The sequence below is a fragment of the Panthera tigris genome, chromosome D4 (assembly GCF_018350195.1).
Source record: "Panthera tigris isolate Pti1 chromosome D4, P.tigris_Pti1_mat1.1, whole genome shotgun sequence".
Classification (NCBI taxonomy): Eukaryota; Metazoa; Chordata; class Mammalia; order Carnivora; family Felidae; genus Panthera; species Panthera tigris.
This window is the reverse complement of record NC_056672.1, coordinates 87742501-87762786: the sequence shown is the minus strand read 5'-3', so window position 1 is coordinate 87762786 and position 20286 is coordinate 87742501. Positions and strand designations below refer to the sequence as shown.

Sequence of the window (20286 nt, the reverse complement as noted above, 5' to 3'; positions counted from 1 at the left end):
TCCAGCGGTGGTGGGAGATCTGGGGACCACCCTCCCCCCCATCCCTGGCCGTGCTGGGAGATGCCCAGGACACTATGACCGAGATCAAGGTCCTTCTCCTGCCACCCACATCCCTCGGACCCCTGGGGCTGGGGACACAGAGCAGACAGCACCCACTCACTGAAAGTGCCTCTCCTCGCCCAGCCTGGCTCCGTTCCGCCGCAGCTGTAGTCTGAAGGGGAGGGTGCTATGTACAGAGCAGGAGACCAGCAGGGGCTGGTCCAGGTAACCATGGATCCTAGGGGGCATGCTGACCAGGGGGGCACCTGCAGGCAAGGTCCGGCACTCAGGATTCCTCCCCACCCGCCCCGCCACAGCCTGCCAACGCAGAGACCACAGGGATGAGCCAGGAGGCCAGGATTCAACCCACAGCCCCACCATTTGGGGGTCACCAAGAGCGGGATCACCTTACCCCCGTAAGCTCAGTTCCCACCTCTGTAAAATGGGCTTAATCCTGACACCGATGTCACCACGCTCTCTGGGGAGCTGGTGAGAGGCGGTGCATGGAAAGCACTTGGCATGTCCACAAGGCACGGCAGGCCCCCTCAGGACGAGCCGGCATTGTTTCTACGGTTTCTAAGAAGACCAGCCAAGACAGATGGGTCTGTGCAACCACCTTCTCCACTGTCCTGGACGTAGATGTTGCACCAGCCCTGAGAAACCTGATAAAATGCTCCCCGGACCGGGCTCTCCAAGCTTCCAAACCTCTCATCCGCCTGGAGGGTCGGTTTTACCCGAGAATGTTGGAAGAAAGCCTTTTTTATTTAAAAATAAGTGAAGCTGAAGCATGGCTGTGAATGCAAAGTTCACACGCATTTTTGAGATAAGAGACTTCAATGAAATCCCACAGTTTGTGATGAGCCCCGTGGGGCCCCTGAGAGACACTCCCCCCCCCCCACCGCCCCCACCGCCTGACCCTGGTCCTGGGATGACACATTCTCTTTCCTTGGCCATTAGAATCACTCCAGTGGGAAAGTCTGAGAACGCCCCCCCGCGGGGTCAGTCACAGCTGTCAGTGCCTCACTGGGTGATCGCGGGCGTGTGCTCAACTCTTGTCCTCCCCTCCCCCGCATCCCCACCAGAGATGCTCCTTGGGTGAGACAATGCACCAGACGTCCTCCGAGCCCAGAGCTGGGGGTGGGAGGGCAGCAGGTGACATCATGCTACAGGCTCCCTGCCACATCCCAGGGGAGAGGGATGTCAGACCATCTAGCCACGTCCTCAGCTGTGTGCAAAGCAGCCACCGCTCACCCACACACACTGGAATCCTCGGCAAGGCCAGCCCAGGCTCTGTCTTCCATGAGCTGAATGGGCCCAGGGACCATGGCCCAGTCCTCACTACCTGCTCCAAACCCAGAGCCTCCTGCTCTAATCCCAACTCCCAGCCTCCCGACCCATCAAGTGGGGAAGGAAGCGAAACACCAAACCACCTCCCTTCTCCCTGCCCTGCCAACACACACATACTCTCTCTCTCTCTCTAATCTAGTCCTGAGATGAAGACCAAAATCCAGAGAGAAATCCAAACTCTTTGACTCATCTGCAAGAACAGGACAGAGAGAAACAGGCTATTATTGCCCCTGCTGAAACTCCCTCCTGAAAATTCCTCCTTGGAGTTATAAAAGCCAAGGGAGGAGGGGCCCAGGGACCACAGCAGGGGAGTGGAGGTCAGGAGGCTGAGAGACGGGGTCCCCAACCTCCCTACCCTGCCCTAACCTACCCTACTCGGATCCTCAAAGTCCCCCACCTCACCCTAGTGCCCTCTGCATCCCTATTTGGAGTAGACAGAGGAGTCTGTCCCTTGTTAAGAGATCCCCAGCAAAGAAGATGTTGGATATCAGTGGCATCCACCTCTGTGAGCTCCCCGCCCAGGCCACGGCCACGGGAAAGGGGGGAGTGGGCAGGAGGAGGGAACAAAGCCCAGGAAGGAAGCTGATGACCAGTGAACTCAGATACCCCATGCTAGGACCAGAGGCAGAGCTAGAAAGCCAAAGACTCAGCCCTGCCCTCTGGGAGCTTCTGAGCCGCATGTGAGACCTCAGGGACACAAGGAAACAAGCAAAAAGACATACATGTAGGAACCAACACAACACGACCAAAGATAGGACCACAAAATGACCCGTGCCTACAAAGACATAACACTAACAGCAGCTGCCACTCTGGAGGGCCCAAGTCCACAATGCCCACAACATGGGCACAGCCTCAGAGCACCCAAGAGCTGTCTCGTGATGTGTATTAGCTTATGGAACCCTCAGGGCAACCCTGTGAGATGGGTAGCCTCAGCTTCTCCATCTATAAGATGGGGACACATCTCAGAAGCACTCAATGAGCTAATGTATGGCAGGTGCTTGGTTCAGGATTATCTCATGAGAAGTGCTCAAAATGGTGACTAGCTTAGTATTCCCATGATTAGGATTATGGAAGAGCAGACCCAGACTCGCTGCCCTGCCCACTGCTGTGTCTACAACGCCTAGCACCATGACTGACACAGAATGCATGTTGGATGGACATTTGGATGGAGGCACGCATGCATGAGTGGATGGGTGGATGGATATTTGGATGGATGGATGCATGGATGAGTGGGTGGATGGATGGATAGGCAGAGGAATGGATGGATGTTTGGGTCAATGAAGGGTGGGTGGAGAGACGAATGCGTGAGTGGATGCATGGGTAGATGGGCAGATGGATGGCTTTGTACTAAATCCCCGACTGATTGCTACATCTGAACCATCCCAGTATTTAGCATAACACATTGCAGAGTTTCCTGCTCATAGAAGTTTAATTTTCTAATATCACGCAATCAGGGAAGGCTTCCAGGAAGAAGTGAGTCTCCAAGTGAGCCGGGGCGCTGGGGGTGACGAGCGCTACTCACTCACCTGGGACCACCCCACTGTAGGAAACTCCAGAGACACGGAGAAGGGGATTCCCCTCGTGGTCTTTGCCCTTCACCTTGAGGTAGAAGCGCTCCTGGGGGGCGTGGAAGGGCGGGCCGCCCCAGAGCTGATGGGCGGAGCCATTGGAGAGGGGCTGCATGGGCAAAGTCAGGAGGGGCTGCCCCGAGCTGCGTGAGAGCTCCACGGAGTCCAGGTGGCCGGGTGCCTGCAGGCCCGTGGAGTTGATGACCAGGGAGATGGGCACCCCTGCAGAGGGAAGGGTGAGGAAGAAGATGCCGGCTCCATGATCCTCCCCAAGCAGGGGCCCTCAGACCACAGTCAGGGACCCAGCTTGCTTGGCCCTCCTCGCGGCCCCCTCACCTCTTTGCTGTGCCAACTAATGCTGGGGGGTGGATAAGCAGAGGGGGCCTGCTACTGTCCGTGGTCCTGAAACGCCACTGTCCACCCACACCACAGCTTCCCACGGCTGCATCACCTCCACTCTGCAGACTCGGGCTCTCATGGAGTAGAACTGGGAGGGGGCGTTTCTCTCCACCACCACCCTCCCCCCGTTAACTCTGAGGTGGGTTGTCATCGGGCAGGCTCTGGGACCAGCCGAGGTGAGACACGCGCTAGTTTGGGAACGCGGACTCCTGCCTATCCTCTCTCTCCCCGCGGTCCACTTTCCTTTGACTTTCTTTTCTGTCTTATTAGCCACGGGCTTTTCACCCTGTTCCAGAAAACACAGAGCTGGAGCTGGGTTTCTGAATTCCCTTAGTTGATTTGGGAACTTCGCTCGGGTCTTTCCCTTTTCAGGCAGTGATTACTGTGTTTTTTCTCAGAGGTCACAAACCAGGGAACAGAGGGTGTGGTTGGATAAAAATCTGAACGCCTTAACACTTTTGAAGAAGCGTGGAGAACAATCTGGAAAGGGCACATCAAAATCTGGAAGTCCGGATTCCTTGGAAAAATAACGTGTGTCGGCACTGGGCTCCATTCACATGTGGCAACAATCAGCCAACGGCAGGTAGCTGCTGTCCTCTGTATTTGGGCAGTTGCTGTCCAGCTATAGCCATGGCCTCCAGACTCCCGGATGCCCCAGCACTGAAGCCAAGTGCCAATCACTTCTCATTTGCAATTGCCCTGCTGTTTCTCTCTCCCTTTTTTTTTTTTTAAACTTTCTTGGAAACCACATCTTTATCAAAAGCAGAAACCCAAGAAGGTCCCAAAAAGGTCCCAAGAAGGTCCCCTTCACTCTCTTCCACTGGGGACTGGTCCTGGCGACCCTTCAGTTTTCAATCCCCACTCGCGCGCTGCATTTAGGAGTTCTTTTCTCTCCTGGCTCTAGAACGGGAACCAAGCTTCCCTGCCTCCCCCCTTCCTGACGCTGGGAAAAACAAACGTGAAATGAGCAAGCAGCCCCCTTTCGCTTTGGAGATGGTCCTCGCACAGAACCAATAAGGGCTGACAACGATGACAAAAGTTAGAGCAAACCCACGCTCAAAAGCTCTAAGGATCTTGTATGCACCGTGTTGGTCATTAGTCAGTGGTCCGAGTTGACCAGACCTGGTCTAGATCCCTCCCCTTCTCTCTTCTGAGCTGGTCCCAGCAAAGTCCTCTGATGGCCCCACGGTGAGGGGCCATACTTCCCAAACTATACACTGGGACCCCTGATCTGGCCACCAGATGGTACTTTCTGGCATGGAGCTCTGACAACCCGAGCCAAGAGCCCCTGCCTGCTCTGGAGCCCTCCTCCTCCAGATGGAACCACGATGGGACACACAGGCAACCCCAGATCCCAGGGGGTGGCTTCCCATCAGAAAACCGACCCTGTGCCTCCAACTCCAACATCCCCCTGGGCTCTCAACCTCCATCAGCCTCCGGAACATCGGAACGTCCACCAGGACATTCATTCCTCTGGAGTAAGATACTGTTCTCCTTTTCAAGTAAGCTAACAACTGACTAGCACCGGTTAGTTTCTTGGACTAGCCTGCTGTTCCGTGGAAAACCGAAGAAGCTCTAGACGGACAAGTCTGGACAAAGAAAAAGGAGAAAGTGTGGACTGAGTAGTAAGGGGGACAGCCAAAGGTCCTGGGGGCCTTTGGGGGCAGGGAGTGCGTCCTAAAGGTAAATGGTCACGGCGTCACCTGGGCGGGGACCAGTGGAGAGGGTGCTGGCCCTGGGCTCGGTTCACTGTGGTCTGAGAGAATGGCTCAAGCCAGCCTCTTCCGGGTACACTGCAGTCACACACTCATAGCCTGCCCCCCAAGGCTCCCCGATTCCCAAAGGCAAGCCCCGCCTCTTCAGAAGGCAGATCTGCATCGTCCCCAGGGTCCGGAGCACCATACCTTGTAGGGGCCACTCAATGGTGTGGTTGAGGTCCAGAGAGGGCTGGGTGGAGAAGCCGGCTCGGAAGTCGATGTTGCTGACGCCTGTGATCCTCACCGAATGGCGACCGCTGCTATAGACCTAGCACAGGCCCCGGCCCACGTCACCAGGGCATCCGCCTCCGGTGCCCCAGCACCGGGACAGACACGTGGGCAACTTACCTACTCCCTAGGGGCCCAGCACGACGCTCCCCAAATGAAGCAGAAGAAGCCTCAGCTACGGTAGTGTCCTGAGTGGGACCCCTGAGGCTGTTCTGCCCTTCTGGTCTCCCCCCCACCCAACACCTGCAGCTCTGTCTGTCCCCCTACAGGTCTAAGCCCTGCCTTGCCTTCCCCACTGGCATTAGAGCCTTGGCTCAAAGCCACTCAGAGTTTGAAGGGCAGGAGTCAATGCTGCCCCCTCCCCTGCAGCACCCACACCCAGCCCAGGGCCTGGAGCCTAGCAGGTGCTTCACAAACGTTTGTCCAATCAGCAAGAGCTCACATCCCTCCAAGGCAGCAGCCTCCCCCATGCCAGGACACTCTGCCGGGGGCCCAGCCTACCCCAAGTCCCTGGCCTCCAGCACCTTGCGGATTAGAGTGGGCCCTGCTCCCCCTGCCAGCCCTTGTCCCTCTGAGCCATCCTTCCCCCCAAGGTCACCCTTGCTTCTTTCGTTCATTCTTCACAGGATAGGTTTCTGAACCTCAAGCCGGCTCAGTCACCCACCTCTGGACCCTCAAATCACTTCTCCAACTTTCTTAAAAGTTCCCTAACTAACCCCAAACCGCTCTACTTCCTCTCACTGGTGCAAAGCAGAATACTCCTCCTCTGTTCTGGACCCTTTGCTTCTACTGATACGCCCACCTCGCCACCCATGTTCCAGCCCTCAGCCTCCCAGGGCCCCAAGGCTCTCGGGACAGGCAGGAGGGAGACAGTGTCTCAGCTCGGTGAAACTGGTCCCCTCCCTGGGCACCAGGGCCCCGTACCTTGATGGACCACAGCCCAGGATGCTCAGGCTTAAACGCCACGACCTTGGCAGAGTCAGGGATGCTGAGGAGCACGTTGAGGCCCTCGTCCTTCTGCAGGATCCTCCCTGTGGAACGCCCAAGGGTTTCCGTCCCCACATCTTTCCTGACTGTGACAGAGGCCCCGTTCTGCCAGGAACCCATGGTCTTTCCAACCACCAGCCTCAGCCTTCCCAGAGAAAGTGACAAAGGACTCAGGCGGTGCTCGGGCCTTTGCCTCATTCTACACTCCAGCCTCATCCACCCCCGGGTGTGGGCCATACACCTCGCCTCCAGACCTGGGGACCCAGGACATCCTCGGAGCTCCATGAGGCCAGGTGGCTGGGTCCAAATCACACCGACCCTGGGTGACCTGGACAAATCACTCCACCTCCCAGAGCCCCAGCTTCCCATCTCGGTGACATGCCACCAATTCTTGCCCCGACTGGTCTGCTAGCCCACCGTAGGGACCCACTGAGAGAATACGGGTAAGACTCCGCGTGAACCTTGCATCCCAGGGACCGTCATTACTCTTGGAGAGAGAGAGAGACTGAGAGAAAGAGAGCCCAAGCACGTGAGAGAGGGCGCACTCAGGAGAGGGGCAGATGGAGAGACAGAGAGAATGTGAAGCTGAATGCGGAGCCCCACGTGGGGCTCGATCTCACAGCCGTGAGATGGTGACCTGAGTGAAATCCAGAGTCAGATGCTTAAGGGACTGAGCCACCCAGGTGCCCCCAGGACTGTCGTTGTTTTAATTCCCCTCCCTTGGCTGCTAACAGCCTCCCTGCTTCCTCGCTCACCATGGGCACCCCCTCTGCCCTCCACTTGGCACCCCCCCACCCTCCTTATTCCCAGAGCCTTGTGTCCAAACCCATTGCCACCCCAGGTCTCTCTCTTTGTCCCCCCCCCGGACTCCCAGCTCAGTCTTGGGGCCAAAGCAGAGGCCGGCCAGTCCTAGGGTGCGCATACCCAGCGGGTCGCGGACTTCGATCTTGGGACCCGGACCGCTCAGGGAGATGGTGACCTCCTTCAGGCTGGGGTCAAAGGGAATCCTCCACGTGTGCTCGCCCTCCTCCTTGTGGTCCGTGGACAGCAGGTGCACCTTGGAGGCCTGGATCGCTGACTCTACCCACTTCAGCACCTGGGAGGCAGGTTATGAGAAGCTGATGCCAGCAGAGGTGCCTGTGGTCCCGCCTGTGTCTGACCCACTGGAGGCAGGTCTCTAACAGGTCGCCAGCAGAATCCAGTCCCCCACCCTGGGTTTCAGGCAGCGTATGGGCTTTCCAGGTCACCCAGTCCCCCCACACTCCCACCGCTCTACAAGAGGGCCAGTTCACACATCATTACCCTCCTGGCCCGTCGGCTGGGAGATGTAACGCCTGAACCGAGGCAGCTCAGAGGGAATGGCCAATTTCTATGGCACCCACCACTTCCTCCAGGAAGCCCTCCTGATGCCTCCTACCCACAGATGAACGCTGGAGATCCGGACTCTCCCGCAGAGCAATGTAATTCACTGTCACCCCCCCCAAGGGGCCTCAGGCCACATTCCTGCCAGGGTAGCACACTCTCTAAGCAGGACCGAGAGGGTCTGCTGCAAAGTTGGAGTCTCCTCCTGATTCATTTCACGATGTTGAGAAATCCTAAGTCCCTGGTTTCTAGAAGTGCTTATTCATTCTAAAATCTTAAGTGTTTTGGACAGGTCCCATTGAAAAGCAGGCAACAGGCGAGGACTCCCCCACCCAGGTACACATTTAAAGTATGATTTTGTGGGCGGGGGGGGGTTCTCAAAGACCCCACCCCCCATGCATGCACAGACCCCATGTCAGCAACCCCGGATCCAGTCTAAGTTATCTCACAGAGCACAAAATTGTTGAGTTTCTCCAAATCCTGACCACGATCTTCGAGACCCCGCGTCCTGTCCTAGGATTTAGGCAGCTGTCCAACCCGACGCAAGGTCAGCGTGCCCCTGACTCTCCCCACGCTTATAGGGTTGAACCCCCGGGCCTCCCTAGGCAGCTCCCCCCACACACGCTGTTCTCTGACAGAAAGGACCTGCCCCTTCTTTATCAACCCACTCCTGGCTACATTCATGCCCGTCTCCCCTCTTGGCCTGGGAGCCCCAGGAGGGCAGAGACCCTCCGCCGCGCCCCGAGCTCAACGTCTGGCACAGACAGGGTACTCAGGAAGCATGTGCTCACTGTGTGTGGTCCGACAGGGCACGCACCTCCTGACCAGGGCCACCAGATTCACCTGGCAGTCACCTGACTCAGCTCCATCCCGGTCCCTGCCTTTGTAGCAGCCACATCCCACAGTTTCCAGTAAGAAAACCAGGCAAGAGGACTCGGAGGGGGCCTCCCCCGTCCCCCCGCCAGCCCCGGGCCAAGTGACTTTAAGGTTTTCACGGGATGCTTCTTGAACTAAACAAAATGAAACAGGAACCTCACTGTCCAACAAATTAGCACCACAGGCGCAGAGAGAAAAGAGCTCCCATTGGCTAAATCTGGGGCAACTTGAACCCCTAAAAGAATAATGACTTTAATCAAGTGAAACACACTGAACTATAGAATCTGTGTGCCCCGGGGCGCCCGGGTGGCTCATTCGGTTCAGCGTCTGCCTCTTGATTTTCGGCTCAGTTCATGATCTCACAGTTCATGAGATCGAGCCCTGCGTTGGGCTCTGCACGGACATCGTGGAGTCGGCTTGGGATTCGCTCTCTCTTCCTCTCTCTCCGCCTCTCCCCAACTTGTGCACGCTCGCGCGCTCTCTCTCTCTCTCTCTCTCTCAAAATAAATAAATAAATTTTAAAGAATCCGTGTGCCCATAATACTCAAAGAAAAGCGAAATTCAAAACAATAAAACCTCATTTGCCACCAATGAAAGCAACCTGCTAATTAAAGACGAAGAACTAAGTGCGATCCCTGCCTTTTCCATAGGCACTGTGCCTCAAAAAACCAAGCCATCCCTTTGGAGAAGCCAAAGCTCTTTTTTCAGGGAAGAACGCCCACTAACAAATGTGAACGAGATGAGGCAATGAGGAAATCATCATTTTGCAACCCCTAATGAAATCATTGTTTCAGGCAAGCATCCTCCACGGACGCCACAACCATCAGACGGAAGGCGGGTGGGGAACGGGACGTCCATGTGGAGCCCCAGCATTTACCCCACAGACCCCTTGAGTCATAAGGGGAAAAATGCGGCCCTACGATGCACCGAGAGCTGGCTGTCACCACCTTCACCAGGAAGAGCGGGACAATCAGACGTTACTTACCTCCCGGGGCAATGCAACAGAAAATACACACAGCACCAGCCATGAAATATTCCTGCCAGAAATGCTGGCTTCCATGAATCAGCCACTGAGAGCTAACTGGCAGGTTAGGGGAAATACGGGGGGGGGGGGGGGGGGGGGGTGAGGGAACAAATTAATGACACCATAAGGAAACAATCAGATGAATCCGTAACACGGGATCCTGTACAGCCGATGCCTCTCCAGCAAGTTAGTGGCATTAAAAAAGGGTAGACTGTTCCAGATGGAAGCAGACGTAACAGACACAACAAGTGAATGAAATGCACAGCCCCGGATTAAATCCTGATTTGACAAAACGTGTTACCGAAGACATTTTGAGGACAATTAGGGAAACTGAATATGACCTTGGCATCGGACGATACCAGCAGAATACTATTCATTTTATTAGAGGGTATCGTGGGCTGTGTCCAAGGTCATATATATATATTTTTTTTCAACGTTTTTTATTTATTTTGGGACAGAGAGAGACAGAGCATGAACGGGGGAGGGGCAGAGAGAGAGGGAGACACAGAATCGGAAGCAGGCTCCAGGCTCCGAGCCATCAGCCCAGAGCCTGACGCGGGGCTCGAACTCACGGACCGCGAGATCGCGACCTGGCTGAAGTCGGACGCTTAACCGACTGCGCCACCCAGGCGCCCCTATATATATTTTTTTAAAAACCCACCCATGACTATTTGCAGATAAGGTGTCACGGTTCAACAAAAGGCATAGAAAGAGACAGATAGAGCAGGCGGGGTAAACATGTTAGGTGCTGAATCTAGTTGGGACATAGGTTCTTTTTTGTTTGTTTCAAGTTTTGGTTTAAATTCTGGTTCGTGGGGCGCCTGGGTGGCTCAGTCGGTTAAGCGTCCGAATTCGGCTCAGGTCATGATCTCACGGTCCGTGAGTTCGAGCCCCGCGTCGGGCTCTGTGCGGACGGCTCAGAGCCTGGAGCCTGTTTCAGATTCTGTGTCTCCCTCTCTCTCCGACCCTCCCCCATTCATGCTCTGTCTCTCTCTGTCTCAAAAATAAATAAACATTAAAAAATAAAAATAAAAAATAAATAAATAAAATAAATTCTGGTTCGTTAACACATCGTGCAACACTGGTTTCAGGAACAGAATTTAGTGATTCATCACTCGCGTACAACACCCAGTGCTCCTCGCCACAAGTGTCCTCCCCAGTCCCCATCCCCCATTTAGCCCCTCCCCCACCCCCACCCGCCTCCCTGCACCAACCCTCAGTTTGTTCTCCGCAGTTAAGAGTCTGTCTTCTGGTTTGCCTCCCTCCCTCTTTTTCTTCCTTCTATCTTCTTCTGACTTTTCTTTATCTTTAACATCTTTCATGATATTTTTTTTTTAAGAAAAAGTCCTTGAAAAAGAACAAGTATGCCATGACTTGAATCTATACCCCTAGGCAACCACAGGGGTACCCTGGCGCTCGCCAATTCCGATCAATCTAATCAAACCTGATCAATCGCCAATCAAATCTAATCTGGAAGTAGCTTCCTGGGATACTGTGCGACAAAAGTCGAAACCGCATTCGGCTTCAGTGAGAAGATGTTCTGTGATTGATGAGTCATGTCTGCTGGGATACGGGGTCCGAAAGCGGGTCTCGTGTGCTACATGTTGGCCAACCTTGCTCCGCATCAGAGTCCTACTGTGCGATCGCCGGCGAGAGAGAAAAGGGAAAGAAGGGAATTGGAAGAAAGTGCCCGAGATTCAAAAAGTGAATACATTTTGTCCAGACTGAGCTGGGACATCTACACGTTGCAGCTGGATTTCAGTTACTACAGGATACGAATCCCAGGTTCCGAAAACTCACTTCTCTGTATACTTGGAGGTCCCTCTTTCTTCATTTTCGCCCAGCTTTCTTTCTTTTTTCTTCAATTTGATTTGTTTTGAGAGAGACAGAGAGAGCTTGAGCAGGGGAGGGGCAGAGAGAGAAAGAGAAAGAGAGAGAGAGGGAGAGAGAGAGAGAGAGAATCCCAAGCAGGCTTCACACAGTCAGTGCTCAGAGCCTGAGGCAGGGGTTGAAGCCACGAAAACGTGAGATCATGACCTGAGCCGAAATGCGGATGCTTAACCGACTGAGCCACCCAGGCGCCCGCTCGTCTAGCTTTCTAAGTAATGTTTCCCTTGAAAAGGTTCTGCGCACACACAGGGGCTGGCGGGAGGAAGCGGCAGTCGAGGCTCCCATCTGGAGAGGCGGACAGAAGCCAGCGAGGTGAGGCAGCTGCTGCCACAGCTCCGGGACCACTGTCGTCTTCCCCCGGGCCCGGGCCTTGTCAGGGGTCGGGAGGAAATCACAACCGAGCAAAGCTGCCTGGAGGCGGTGGCTGCACCAGCTGACAATTACCCAGAGAAATCACACGCACTGTTGCGTTGCAACTGTCACTACGAGCTTGTTCTAGGATGACGGAGGGACGGTGCCCAGGAGTTCAGGCTACCGACCGGCAGAGAAGGCTCAGACTGAGCTCAGTGCCAGGGACCCCACCAGGCGGCGGCGTGCCCACGGGGTCTGCCCTAAGCCCGTCACCACCAGGGCGCTGCCCTCAGCCAGCCCGGATCCCCTGTGCGTCCAGGCCTGTGGACAGGCTTCCTGGACCCTACAATCCCCCCAGGGCTCCAAGAGGAATCTGGGGAGCCCTCGGAGCAGAGTGCCTTCATCAAGCCAGCTCAATGTTTATCTGGCGAAGACAATGGCTTCCAGATGTTAGCGGGACCGGGGGCCCGCGAGCCTGTGCTGCAATGGGGCTCATCTCTCTGTCACCGATGGGGAAGGAAGGAAAGAATCTGGAGCTGCTACCCTGGCCAGATGGCTGCCGCTGGGCCTTTCACGGCAGATAAATCATCCCCTGGGGCCCCTCCCCCAGACGCCTGACAGCCAGGCCGGCCAAGGAGGCCGAGCGGGGAGGCCAGGGGGCCTACAGGGCCCGAGAGCCGCAGAGCAGAGAGCTGGGACCGGACCGTGGAGCCTGGGTCAGGAAGCCCGGCAGGCAGTGATGGAGAGAGGGCACCAGCCCCTGCCAGCTGGGCGCCACCGCTGGGCGCTCGGGTCCTGAGAACCTTTTCCGAGAGAGCCCTTACTCTCCAGGGGGGTATGCCGGAGCCTGGCATGGGTTCTGGGCTCCACCCCAAAGCAGGGGGCTGGAGCCACAGCCGTCACGAACTCTCACCAAGGGCTTCTGGGTGCCTGTCGGGACAGCGCCCCCGTCTCACCGGGCAGGGGCTCTCAAAAACCCAGCCGTGCACAGGGGGAAACGGAGGCCCAGAGAGGTTAAGGACTGAGTTCGGGTCACACGGCAGGCAGGTGGCAGGGCTGGGGTCCGAAGCCGGCACGCGGCCCTAAACCTCCACCGGGCTGCCCTCTCCGGGAAGAGTCCGGGATGAAGTCATCTCTGGGGCCGGTGCCTCCTGATCTGTTAACTGGAACCACCTGGTCAGAGCTCCCCTTCTCCCCTGCACCCCACACTTACTGCCTTAGAAGGTGGCTCGCCTTTCTCCTAGCTGAGAAATGTGCAGAATCTGGGCGATCTGTCACGTTTGTGCGGGCTGGGCCGGTGCTAACAGGGGCAGGGTCTGGGCCCCCAGAATGGACTTCCCAGGACCAGAGAAAGCTTCAGAATGAGGGGCTTTGCCCAGCAATTCCGGCCCACTCTGCCAGGGCTGGTGACCGTACAGCGAACTGGGCGGGGGTGGGGGGCTCTGTGCCAGGGCGAGGGGGGCCTTGGACCTAGCCCGGCCGAGACCAGAAATGCACACCCCCAAGGGGCCATGATGCCCGCCTCCCCCGTCCACTGAAGGCTGGCAAAAGCTCCGAACTGACCCCGCCAGGGGGAGAGGATCCTCCCCTTGCTTTAACTACCCTGGAATCCCATAGGGCCAACCCCACAACCGGAAGAAAGTAAAGGCTCAGAAGCACCGAGACCGGACCTGGATGGATTCTGTCTCTGCGCCCGGCACCTGAAGCTGTGCGCGGTGCGCGTAGCAGGTGCACGGTCAGCGAAGGGAAGAGAGATTACAGAACGTGTCGCTCCTGCCACATGGGACGTACCTTGGGAAGGTGAAGGGGCTAACGACACAGGCAATAATTTAGGGACTCCCGCAACTGCTGAGGAGTCATTCTCTCAGCTGGAGCTCCCCCCTGGCTTGGGCAAAGACACCGTTCCCTCTCCCGGGTGCCCCGGCCGCTTTCCGGGCCGCTACCCAGAGGCAGCCAATGCTGGGCCACCGGAGGTCCCACCAAGTGAGACACCTACCGCCGAGTCAGGCTCCCACAACAGAAGGCGGGGTACTATGGCCAGGAGCCAGCGGAGTCGCCCCAACTTCCCCGCCTCGAGAGAGAGCACAGGAGAGCCCGGCCCCACACACCCAGGCAGGGCCGTCCTCCGCCACCCTGCCCGGCACCGCACTGCCTGATTAGCCGCTGACAAGCACCCAGCTCCCGCCCAAATAGGTCTCCCCCCAGACAAGGACCCAGCCATCCCTCCACTCTTCAATGCCTCCCAACCCTCACTTGGGCGGCTCAGCGCCAGAGGAGGTGCACATGCCAAGGAATAAAGTCCAATGTGTCGCGGAGAGCCATAAACGCCATCTGTCAACAGGGAGTTAAGGCACGCTAATCTAAACACGGCCCCGGAGAGCATAAATACAGAACACAAAAAAAAACCCTCTCCTGGAGGCTACAGCAGGGCTGGCTGGGGCCAGGGCCTGCCTCACACACACAATCTCTCTTGCCTTCCTCCTCCCAGGGCCTCGGGCGCAAGGGACCCCGCATGTGTCCACCCACCGGCTATTTACTGAGCACCTGCTCCACGCTGGGGGCTGCATAAGGTGCCGGGGATACGGCAGCAGACGGGACCCGGGACACAGGACCCGTAAGGGCCGGGCTGTCAGGGAGCTCACAGCCTAGTGGCGTTCATTAAGTAACAAGAAGGGAAATCAAGGGAGGTCTCCCAAGGGGACAGCATGTCAGCTAAGACCGGGAAAATGAGGAGCCAGGGGAGGAGTCGTGGGAAAAACGAGCCGCATGAGCAAAGGCCCTGGGGTAGAAAGACGCGGGGCACTGAAGAAACAGCAGAGGCCAGTGGGGTGGCAGCAGTGAGCAAAAGGGGAGAACACGGGCCACGGGGTTGGATAAGGGCCCCGACCTTCTCCAGGGGGCAAACAGGAGAGGCTCATTGGTCAGATGAGGGAGATGGAAACGGACATTCTTATTCTTTCCAGGGACGCAGTTGTGAACATTTATGAGCATGTCACTGGAAGGATCCCTCTGGCTCCTGAAAGGGAGCGGGCAGACGTGCAGGGAGAGGGAAAGAAGGGCAAGTTCTGAGCGGCCAATGGGGCCTGGAGGAGAGGAAGGGCAGGCACCCAGTTCAAGAACACGGTGAGGGTACAGATGCCAGGTCACTGACAACCCTGCATCTCAGGACACAGGACCAAGCAAGCGCCTGCCTGCTCGTTCCCCGGCAGGACTCTCTGCCCCAGCAACACAGCCTGAATCGGACGCCCCCTGCCCCCCACCCACTCCTCTATCCGCCCCTGGGTTCGCCGACTCTGCGGAGAAGCTCACCCCGTACCCCCGCCCCCCAACTGTTGGCAAATTTTGCTAGGTCCATCTTGCCAGCCCAGACCACCTGTGGGACCCAGGGTGCTTCTTCGAGCTCCAGCCTCCTTACCTGAGAAATCGGGAAGTCTGCGGCACCTGCCTTTGGGGTGGGGGCGGGGGCGGGGGGGCGGGTAGAGGGTGGGGGGCTGGCGAGAGGACCTCATACAGCCCGGAGCACAGCACTCACTGTGCTGGCCACAGGGGGAGCACTGCTCACGGGTGGCACAGCTACCTGACCACCAAGCCCAGCCGCCCAGGGGCGAGGACAGTCAGGGAAGGCTCACCTCGGTCACCTGCTGCTTGTCCAGGTGGAACACCTGCCCGGAGCTGGTGGCGGCGATGTCCTCGTAAGCCAGGTAGCCGGGGTGAGTGCGGTCACCACAGTCCCCCGTCAGCACAAAGACCACCTGGAAGAGGGACACACAGGTGGCTTCCCTGGCCACCTTCTTCAGGTGTGACTGGAGTGGCAGGGCCAGAACCAGGGAGGAGGGACCTGGGCCGAGCCCCTTCCCCTCCGGACTCAGCGGATGCGACTGTAGAATGGGAATGATGAGAGCGCCCGCCCCAGGGGATCGGGGCGACGCAGGTCAAGGGTGTGGTACAGGGCCAGGCATACTAGGTGCCTCAATACATGGGAACCATTGTTTTTTTAATGTTTATTTTTTGAGAGAGAGGAAGAGAGAGAGGGAGTGTGTGAGCAAGAGGGAGAGGGAGATGCAGAATCCAACTAAGGCTCCAGGCTCCAAGCTGTCAGCACAGAGCCCGACGCGGGGCTCGAACCCACGAACCGTGAGATCGTGACCTGAGCCGAAGTCAGATGCTTACCCGACTGAGCCACTGGGAGCCATTATTAAATCTACAACAAGGAAGGGGATGGAAATCGGCTGGCCCCGAGCAGTAGCCCCTGGAGGCCACACACTTAGAAAAACCGTGTGTTCTAAGGTTGAGTGTTTGACTTCGGCTCAGGTCACGATCTCACGGTTCGTGGGTTCGAGCCCCGCGTCGGGCTCTGTGCTGACAGCTCGGAGCCCGGAGCCTGCTTCGGATTCTGTGTCTCCCTCTCTCTCTGCCCCTCCCCTGCTTACGCTCTCTCTCTCTCTCTCTCTCTCAAAAATACATAAACATTAAAAAAATTTAAAAGAAAAAAAAAAAGAAGAAGAAGAACCTTGGAGAATGGCGTTTGTTCTAGAGGGGAGACCAGAGAAGCTGTCCCAGCTCTCGAGAGCTTCACCCGAGGAGGTCACACAGTCAGACGGCCCTTCTCCCGTCCCGTGCACACCCTCCCCCAGCCCTGGCTGTGAACACAAGAAGCAAAAACCCCAGCAGAGAGTCCAGACCTTGAGGCACTGGGAAGAGGGCGCCTCGCTCTGCGGAGACGGGAGCAGAGGCGACGCCAGGAGGAAGACGGATCGCACAGACTCTGACAGGGCGCGAGGGGAGCCGGGGGTGGCGTGGTCTTTATCAAGAATGAGCCTCGCCAGGCAGCGGGAGCCCCGGCGGGCGGGGGGCCCAGAGCATGAGAACACACTTGGACTTCACCAGACCGGCTCGGCCTCCAGGGCTGGCGGAGACCCTAGAAGAGAAGCTCCCGCCCTCCGCTCGGCAGGTGGGGGCCCGGGCTGCCTGCAATGGGGACCCCAGCTTCCTCAGGACCCCCCTGGGGCCCCCACGCTCGAGCTCCCCGGGCCGGTCCGCTCACCTGCGACTGTTTCAGCTGCAGAAGCCGCAGGACGTCCTCCTTCTTGTGGTAGTCCTTGGCGCGGGCGTCCGTGAAGACGTAGATAAAGGAGCCGGGGTTGGCCACCTCCACGGCAGCCTTGATGGCTCCCACACTCATCTCTGGGCAGTCACCGCCTCCCTGCGGGGCAGGGGTGTGTCAGGGGCCGCCACCCACCTCCTCCAGGTGGGGCCCACCCAGGTAGACCTCTGACACCGACGGGGGGCCGGAGGGGGCCAATCCCTTCTGTCCGGCCTCTGTCCCCACCCAGCTATGGGTGAGGCCAGGCCACGGCACGCCTTCCCTGAGACAAGGTCACATCCAACCTGCTTTAGACGAGTGGTACCATCTGCTCGCTCGCTCGCTCACCCACGCAAGAGTGGGGTCCCTCCCGTGGGGGCCTGCTCTAAGCGCTAACAAGCACGACATGATTCTTTAATTACCACTGCGGTGAGTGATGCAGGATGGAGAGGAGGGAGGGGAGCCCCGGGACGTCTAACAGATGCCCCAAAGAAGCCACGTGTTGGCCAAGGCTTGGACGACGGAGGGTACAGGGGGCGGCCGGGAGAGAGAGAGAGAGGTGGGCGTTGGGCAGAGGACGCCATTCTCAGCCAGCCCTCCCCCCGAATCCTCTCTGCCCCGGAATCAGTCCCAAACCAACCAACACCCGCTCCCGCCCTCCCGGCCCACGGACGGGAGCTCCGCGAGAAGGGAGCGTGTCCTGCCTCGACAGCTTTGCACACGCAGCAACGGGGTCGCTTTCCAGTAACGCATCTCTCCCGGGCCCGTTCATCCGGCCCACAAGCGCTTCCCGTCCCCTCCAGGCGCTGGGCCCCGTTCTGAGTCCTGGGGGACCCGGCGGTGAGCCAGATATGTGGGGGCCCTGCCTTCAGGAAGCTGCCGTCCTCAGCGGCGGGAAGCGGGGAAGGACAGATGCTTTACCAAGGTGCTCAGAGGATGCGAGGAGACCCCTCGCATCCTCCTTCAGCTACCGCTTCGTCCGTTCACTGAATAATGAGCACCTACTACGTGCCAGGCACAGGGACTCCTGTCGGTACTTGGTTCACCGAATAAAGGAAGGAACCCCGAGAAGTACAGATTCTCCGGGACCCCCCAGCTGGGGTGCAGGCCCCCGGCAGTGTTGGGAGGCAGGTGATGGCGGTTCAGGGAGCCGCCATCTTGGCCACCGGGTAGGGTAAAGACCTTGGCCTCTGCATGGACTGGGAAGGACGGCAGGAGGCGGGGGATGGGCGGCAGCCAGGGGCAGGGCGGCCCACCTGCACATAGAGTTCTCTCAGCTCTCTCTGAAACACCGCCGGGTCTGCCGTGAGGGTCACCGGGCCAATATCTGCAGGGAAAAGAGAGAGAGGCCCAGGTGGGCTTGGATTCCCAGACGCAGCGCCTCCGTGGGGTGGGGCAGCAGTTACAAGACGTGCCACCAGGGGGAAAGGGGGTGAAGCCTGGGCCCCAGAGACACCCCCCCCCCCCCACCAAAGGGAGAGAGGCTTCCAGGCCTGCCAGGATCTGACCTGGAAGGGAGGTCAGGCTACTCAGCCCCCTGCCCTGCTCCAAACCAGACCAGAACTCCAGGGGAGCACAGAGGCGAGACGGAGGGCAACCCCCGCCCTGCTCAACCTCAAAACCACGGTCCCTAATCTTTTCTGAACACGGCCGTCTCTATTCACCATCAGTGGGAAAGGAATTCTGGAAAGACGAAGGAACAGAGAGCTGTCCAACGCCAGGCTGATGAACAAGAATGAAATCTTCCAGAAACTCCATCCATTTATTAGCTCATTTAAATTTTTTTTTAACGTTTATTTATTTTTGAGAAACAGAGACAGAGAACGAGCAGGGGAGGAACAGAGAGAGAGGGAGACACAGAATCGAAAGCAGGCTCCAGGCTCGGAGCTGTCAGCACGGAGCCCGACGCGGGGCTCGAACCCACAGACTGCCAGATCGTGACCTGAGCCGAAGTCGGATGCTTGGCCGACTGAGCCACCCAGGCGCCCCTGGTAGCTCATTTAAAAAGAACAGAATTCAATTACAAAGGCTGACTGCACCAAATGTAGGCGAGGACACAGGGCAACTGAAACTTCCGTCCACCGCCGGTGCGAATGCAAAAGGGTCCAACCACTTTGGAAGGCCAAGAGAACTTTCTAAAAACATCAAGCATGCACATACCATTCGATCCAGCCATTTCGCTTCTGAGAAATGAAAACATATGTCTACACCAAGACTTGTACTTAAACGTTCAGCGCGGTTGTACTCATCATAGCCCAGAACTGGAAACCAGTCCAACGTCCATCAACCAAAGAAACAGTAAACAAACTGTGGTCTCTTCGTATAATCAAATACTGCTCAGCAAGAAAACAGAACAAGCTACCAATACAAGCAACCGCGTGATGAATCTCACAGACGTAACACCGCACGAAAGAAGCCAGACACAAAAGAGTGCGTGTTTGATGGTTCCATTTATAGAAGTTCTAGAACAGGCAGAATTATTCCAAGGTGGAAAAAAATCAGAACGGGGGTTGTCTGGGGACTGGGGAGAGGCAAAAGGACTGTCTGGGATGGCAGAAATGTTCTATATGGTAACAGGAATGGGGGCTCCGTGGGTATATGGTCTCTCCAAAGTGCAAAGCAAAGATTTGTGGATTTCAGCGTATGTAAATTTTACCTCCTAAAACCAGAGCTAAAGACAGCAATCATCACTGAGTTGGGGTGGAGGGTGGGAAGAGGTATAGATGAATGAGAGCGGTTTGGATACTTGGTGGTGGGTATATGCCGATTCATTACTCTGCTCTGCTTCCTTTGTGTATATTCGGAATGTTCCCCCAATAAAAAGGTTTAACAGCCATACTTGAAAGTCACAGCTAACCTAAGACAAGGCTACCAGTGCACTGAAAACGGGGCTAGAATTCCAACTCGCCACGTAGACCCGGAATTCCGACTCACCCTATGGACGTATGCACAATGGGGGTTTTTACAAGGTTCGTGGATGTCAAGTTTCTTAGGGAAGTATTTCCTCTGAGTCCTCGGTGAACTCTAATAATGGACCGTTTTTAGTTGAAGAATTCTAAATTCTAGGCACCCCCCCAAAATTCCCACACTCATCAACCAGTCAGCAGACCTTGGTCCTTCTTAGGGAAGGAAGCCTGTGGAATCATCCGGCATTCATCCACAATTCTCAAGGGAGAGTGCGGACAGCAGCCCTTCTGCCGGGCACTTTAAGAATCCCTCGTCCCCTGAGGGCCCCTGCCTCTGTGTTCTGAATGTATTCGTCATGTCCAGCACCCCTCCCTCAGCTGTTCCAGCCTTTACCAAGCCTCCCCCCTCCGCACCCCTACTTTCTGAACTCTGCGGTAACTCATTCGACCAAACCCTCAGGCTTTGCCC

General features: G+C 57.0%; 1 protein-coding gene across 1 annotated transcript in view; it reads right to left on the bottom strand.

The window, feature by feature from the left end:
• The window catches only part of HMCN2 (hemicentin 2), a 143965-nt gene that overhangs the window by 106201 nt on the left and 17478 nt on the right, over nt 1–20286 (bottom strand). Inside the window, 8 exon segments of the mRNA XM_042963505.1 lie at nt 161–305; nt 2913–3176; nt 5258–5378; nt 6263–6369; nt 7250–7421; nt 15458–15580; nt 16873–17031; nt 18168–18238. Of these exon segments, the coding sequence (XP_042819439.1) occupies nt 161–305; nt 2913–3176; nt 5258–5378; nt 6263–6369; nt 7250–7421; nt 15458–15580; nt 16873–17031; nt 18168–18238 (1162 nt within the window).